General features: G+C 37.5%; 1 protein-coding gene across 1 annotated transcript; it reads left to right on the plus strand.

Annotated features, from left to right (window-relative positions):
* The first annotated feature begins 1,507 nt into the window (after positions 1–1,507).
* LOC130550694 (uncharacterized) lies at positions 1,508–4,948 on the plus strand. The gene is made up of 9 exons (XM_057328192.1): positions 1,508–1,583; positions 2,224–2,314; positions 2,429–2,517; positions 2,607–2,734; positions 2,961–3,012; positions 3,125–3,222; positions 3,316–3,452; positions 4,696–4,761; positions 4,861–4,948. Exons 1-9 carry the CDS (start codon positions 1,525–1,527, stop codon positions 4,909–4,911), a joined length of 771 nt encoding a protein of 256 aa, XP_057184175.1. The 5' UTR covers positions 1,508–1,524; the 3' UTR covers positions 4,912–4,948.
* Positions 4,949–5,746: the final 798 nt, after the last annotated feature.

The following is a 5,746-nucleotide window of genomic DNA, read 5'->3' on the forward strand; positions in this document are numbered from 1 at the left end:
GTTTTTTTCCTTAAAGGTTTTATTAGACATTATTACTATGGGCTGTTTTATTGCTGTCAATCCATAAAACTCCCTTTACAAACTTCATATAATTAGGTAAAAATTTTAAATTTAACAAAAGTTTTGCAGATATTTACATAAGGTAAAATATAACAGAGACACGTATATAAATATATGATTGCTTTTTTATTACAGGCTAACAATTTTGGGTAATAACTAATAAGTGGTTGTAAGTAAAGCACTTTTGGAAATGCCATGATAGAAAAAAAACTTAAAAGAGATGCACCTTTTGTTCTATCATCAAAAAAACACTTATAGACGAACAGTATATTGATATCGGCCAAAATGACTTGAAAAATATCTGCAAAAATTATATATCGTCCATTACTGCATACAATTTATATTTCAGACCTTGTGAGGTAAAATAAGTTGCTAGGGATATTGTTCAAGAATTTAATTAGATTTCTCTCTAAATTAAGTATGACAGGTAAGTAAGTGATATAAATTAATCTAACGTAACGTTATCATCTCCCAGAAGGTACACAATGTTAAATACAAAAAAAGTTATCAATGAAAAAACTTAATTCAGCAAATTAATTTAATAAGCCTCATTCTAATTTAGTGTCATTTTTATATAAATCAATATTATGGTTTCTACGGCTAGGACCTGCAGTTCCTAAAAGTAGTTTACTACGTAAAAAGTTAGCAGGTGCATAAGACAATATTTTTACACTTTTGTGAATAATTACCTGTCAGGGACTTGGGGAAAACGATGAAAGGCAAGGTTTGTACTGTCACACTGATAGTTTTTGCAATGGATTGCTGAATATTGCTTTCTTTTATTCCACTTTAACATCTCTTTCGTTGGCTTTCTGTCTGTTTCTGTTATCCAGTTCGCATTGTCACCCCAAAATGGCGGCCGCGCTGCCTAGTGACTGTTAAAGTTACCAAAAAAGCATCAGTTTGGACTCGTTCCATCTCAGGTTGCGCTCTTTCTGTGAGCCGTCTCTCGTGCACGAGTACGGCATACATATTAGGACATCGTCAGACCCAGCGTCAGTACTCGGTATCAGATTAAACGGCATCGCGCCTCAGACAAAAAGGCATCAGTTCTCAACAAAACAGCGTCGGGGCTAAGGTCTCGACCAATCAGGCAACAGGCAAAACGCCTCAGACTAAAAAGCATCGGAAAGCTCACAGCAACGCCTCAACAAAAGCATCAGCTCTCGCGCAACAAGGCATCAGGCGAAAACGGCCTCAGACTAAAAAGCATCAGCTTCTCGCGCAAACAAGGATCAGGCGAAAACGGCCTCAGACTAAAAAGCATCAGCTCTCGCGCAACAAGGCATCAGGCGAACCGGCCTCAGACTAAAAAGCATCAGCTCTCGCGCAACAAGGCATCAGGCTAAAACGGCCTCAGACTAAAAGCATCAGCTCTCGCGCAACAAGGCATCAGGCGAACGGCCTCAGACGAAAGGCATCAGATGACTCTAGAAGTGGCCCACGCCCTCCCGACTGACGTCAATGCCGCAAACCCTTTTTGAGCAGCACTTTTACGGCAGACAGACAGGTACACGCGAAAGGTAGGATGTCCACGAGTTTGTAATAGTTTTAATCGTTACACTTTATATATATATATAGTTATTACTATATTAATTGCGCACGTGTTCTAGCCTAAATTGCTTAATGCAGTTAGCATGCTTAATTAACGTTCATTATCTCTCTATATGTTTGTGTGTGTGTTTTTATGACAGTCAATCAAGAATGGAGACGAGAAGAAGTATCCGTTTTCAGCTTGGTTGAAGGCTAACGTTACTATAACTACACATTAACAGATTTACTGTATAGACTATTTATTATACTACCTTTGTAGCTACTTTGTTTTCTTGTACCCCAGGTATATTGATCATTCTTGTTATTTGTATTTTTACTTCCATTAAATTTCAACGTTAAATGTCTAGGCAGTTTATATAATTAAATAATTTGCTTAACTTTAGTAGATGAAATAATAAAATTCTTTTCGCAATGGATGTAACACAAGAAATTGCTCTGTTCTTGTGCTTTGGATTTAAAATCAGGTGATTTTTAAATTGTTGTTTGTTATCGTTTTACTGATAATACTGAATAGGCTGTAAATTCATAATACAAAAATACATTGAGCTTTCTTAAAATGCGACATAAGCTTGTTCACCAAATGTTCACAGCATTTTTTTCATCATACAGTGAAAGGCATTTAAGAAGAATATTTAAATCTCTTGGTTTGAGGCGGAGGAGTAACAACCGGCCCCTTACCGAATTACGGCAAGCTATAATGGTGTGCATTTTCAAGTAACCTGCATTTTGAAAATACTTGATTTTGAAAATACATTTTATAAAATTCCTTTGTATTTAATTAATAGGTCTAATACAAAATTGTGTTTATTTTCAGAGTGAGTTAAAACACTGGTCACCTTGGCAGGGTATCCGTGCAATGCATAAACGGGTACGTGATGTCAGAGGAATCCAGCCTTGCTACAGGTACATGTATTTAAACTTAACAAACATGGTCAGATTTATTCCAGACACATTCCTTATGCCAATACTTATATTGTTTTGTCTATTTCTAGGAATGATGTGGGTGTAATAATGTCAGAGCTTGATGCCAGTGGTCTTATCAGAAGATGTCCTGGAATAAAGAAAATTGAACGTAGGAAGTACTTTAGTCGTGGACCAAATTATACTTGGCACATTGATGGTAAGGATTTTATTAAAGGGATAGATAACTGTAAAAGGAATAATTTATGTAAGCCTTGAAACTTTTAAACATTTAATTTCATTGTATGAAAACTTTTTGTGTCCACAGAAGAAAGTATATTTGTTTTTTAAAGACATGAGTTCATATTAGTAGACTGTTGATGCTTTGTTTCAATTATAGATGCCTTCTATAATGTTTCTAAGAAAATCGTTTATATTGGTTACAGGAAATGATAAATTGAAATTCTTTGGAATATGGGTGCATCTTGGAATTGATGGGTATGTAACCTGTACATAAAAGTGTGATGTATAAAAATGTATTTATTATATTGCAGTGTTTCTATTACCCGTGCCGTTTGTTTGCTTTGATATACTTGCCATGTCTTAATAGATTTTCTAGAAAAATTATTTGGCTTAAGGCTGGCACCTCTAACCGAAAACAGAGCTTCATTGCACGGTACTTCTATGATGCTGTTCAAGAACACGGTGGTATGTATTTTTGACTGCTAGAAATTGTCTAGTTGACCAAAACTTCATCTGTATGGGGTTTAAATATCTTGCAAATCTTTTTTTTTATTTTAGGTTGCCCACGAATCGTTAGGGCAGACAGGGGAACAGAGAACCTTATTGTTGGACAGATGCAAGTGGCATTTCATTTCAGGCAGGCTAGTGATCAAGGACGAGACTCCTTCAGAGTGGGCAAGTCCGTACATAATCAGGTAAACTTTTATTTGTGGCACATGTTCATATCATATTTGTTCTTAAATATATACTCGTATACAAATATTTACTTATAATACATTTTAGAGTAATTAATTAATTAATTACTGAAGTAGTCTTTACAGTACTAAGCTGTATCAGCACTTTAAGGTTCAGTTCACCCTGTTGGTATTATTTTACAATATCAATGTGCTGACTGTACATTATCCCTTAATGATTGTCATAATGTAATTAACACGTGTAGGCCAGGTTTCACAGACAAGGTTTAGCTTAAGATAGTACTATGCCTTCGTTAAATTAGGAGATTTAAGTCACTTTCATAAAAATATCTTAAAAATGAAAATTCTGTCATCATTTACTCACACTCTTGTCATTTCAAACCACAACACAAAACAAGATATGTTGATAACCGAACAGTGGTGGCACCCATTGACTTCTACTGTATGGACACAAGACCAATGCAAGTGAATGGCTGCCATCGCTGTTCGGTCAACAGCATTTTTCAAAATATCTTATTTTGTGTTCTGCGGAAGAAAAAAGTCATACAGGTTTGAAATGGTAAGAGTGTTAGTAAATGATGACAGAACTATCACTTTAAAGGGGTCATATGGTGCAAACACGTGTTTTTTCCTGTGTCTTTGGTGTGTTATAAGTTGCCCATGCATGTATTAGATGTGTAAAACTGCAGAAATGAAAGTGTGGGAACAAAAGAGTCATTCTATGTAAAAGCGAATGCTCACCCAGACCTGCCTGAAACGCCTCGTGTAACCACACCCCCACAAATCTACATCAGTTGGTGGTCCGATTTGACTAAGACCGCCCAAATGTAGGTTAAGTAAGGTGTGCGTACCTGTCAGTACAATTGAAGAGGAACCTGATGTTCCAAATATGGTCAGAGGCGTTACATTTCCCTCACACGCTTGCAGTATTCCACCAATCACTATGCACTGATTAACCGGCCAATCATAGCACACCTCGCTTTTCAGAGCCATGAGCTTTGTCAAAAATCTGGGTGGTTCAGAGAGGCGGGGCAAAGAGGAGATACAAACATGCATGGTATGTGGAAAATACAGCGTTTTTGAACCTTAAATCGTGTATACACATTGCATTACATCTAAAACAAACCACAATATTTGTTTCAGCCGTGTCATATGACCCCTTTAAGCCTTGTCTGTGCAACCAGGCAGGAGTGTTGTGTAAATGTTTAGTGATTTGTGGATTGTTTTTATTACATATTTTTAGAGAGCTGAATTCTTCAATAGCATGTTGAAGAAAACATGGATTAAAAAATGGCAGGTTACATTTGAGGTAAGGATTTCATTTGCTTGAATCTGCTAATTGTGTCTAACAAATGTTGATTGATTATAATTACCGAAAAGATGGCAGCAATATGTATATTTATTTTAGACTATGATGGAATCAGGCATCCTCAATTTGGACAATCCTGTACATATGTAAGTTAAGTAATTTGTTTACTGCAAACCACACCTTTTAGAGTCTGTTGAGTAAAATTAAATAACCAATGNTTTCACAATGGCAATAGAAATAATAATCCGGACATCGCGTTGGGTGGTTGGAGGAGAGCGTTTGAAAAATGGGTTGCGCCTACCTCCAATCAGGGCATACATGGATGACATAACAACCATCACAACAACCAAAGCATATACAAAGTGGTTGCTGGATAAGCTCCAAGAGAACATTAGTTGGGCACAAATTGAGATCAAACCTAGCAAATCCCGTAGCATTTCTATTGTCAAGGGCCGGCTAACCAATGACAGGTTCTGTATAAAGGGTGAGCCCATACCAACGGTCACGGAAAAGCCCATCAAAAGCTTTGAACAGTGGTACACCGCAGACCTTAAAGAGGCCGAACAGGTGGAACAACTCAGGCAAGAGACAGCCAGTGGACTCAATAATACAGCTCTTCCTAGGAAGCTGAAACTCTGGTGCTTCCAATTTGGCTTGTTGCCTCGCCTGATGTGGCCAATTTCAATGTATGAGTTTACGGTGTCTCACGCCAATAACCTGGAGAGATTGGTAAGTACACAAGTGAGGAAATGGCTTGGGCTACCACGATGCCTTAGCAACATAGGGCTGTACGGGAATGGAGCTCTGTCTCTTCCCATTTCAAGCCTTGTGGAGGAATATAAATGCACCAAAACAAGGTTAGAGATGACGCTCAAAGAATCCTGTGATCCCTGTGTAAGAGATGCTGCTCCAACAGTAGTGACAGGAAGGAAATGGAACCCAACAACAGCGGTAGGAGATGCAAAGGCAGCCCTCAGACATAAGG

This window comes from Triplophysa rosa, unplaced genomic scaffold (genome assembly GCF_024868665.1).
Source record: "Triplophysa rosa unplaced genomic scaffold, Trosa_1v2 scaffold400, whole genome shotgun sequence".
Lineage (NCBI taxonomy): Eukaryota > Metazoa > Chordata > Actinopteri > Cypriniformes > Nemacheilidae > Triplophysa > Triplophysa rosa.

Coding starts and splice junctions, on each gene's coding strand:
- LOC130550694 (XM_057328192.1), top strand. CDS start 1,525: ATGCCGCAAACCCTTTTTGAGCAGCACTTTTACGGCAGACAGACAGGT. Junction 2,315..2,428: donor AATTACGGCAAGCTATAATG/GTGTGCATTTTC, acceptor GTTTATTTTCAG/AGTGAGTTAAAACACTGGTC. Junction 4,762..4,860: donor AATGGCAGGTTACATTTGAG/GTAAGGATTTCA, acceptor TATTTATTTTAG/ACTATGATGGAATCAGGCAT.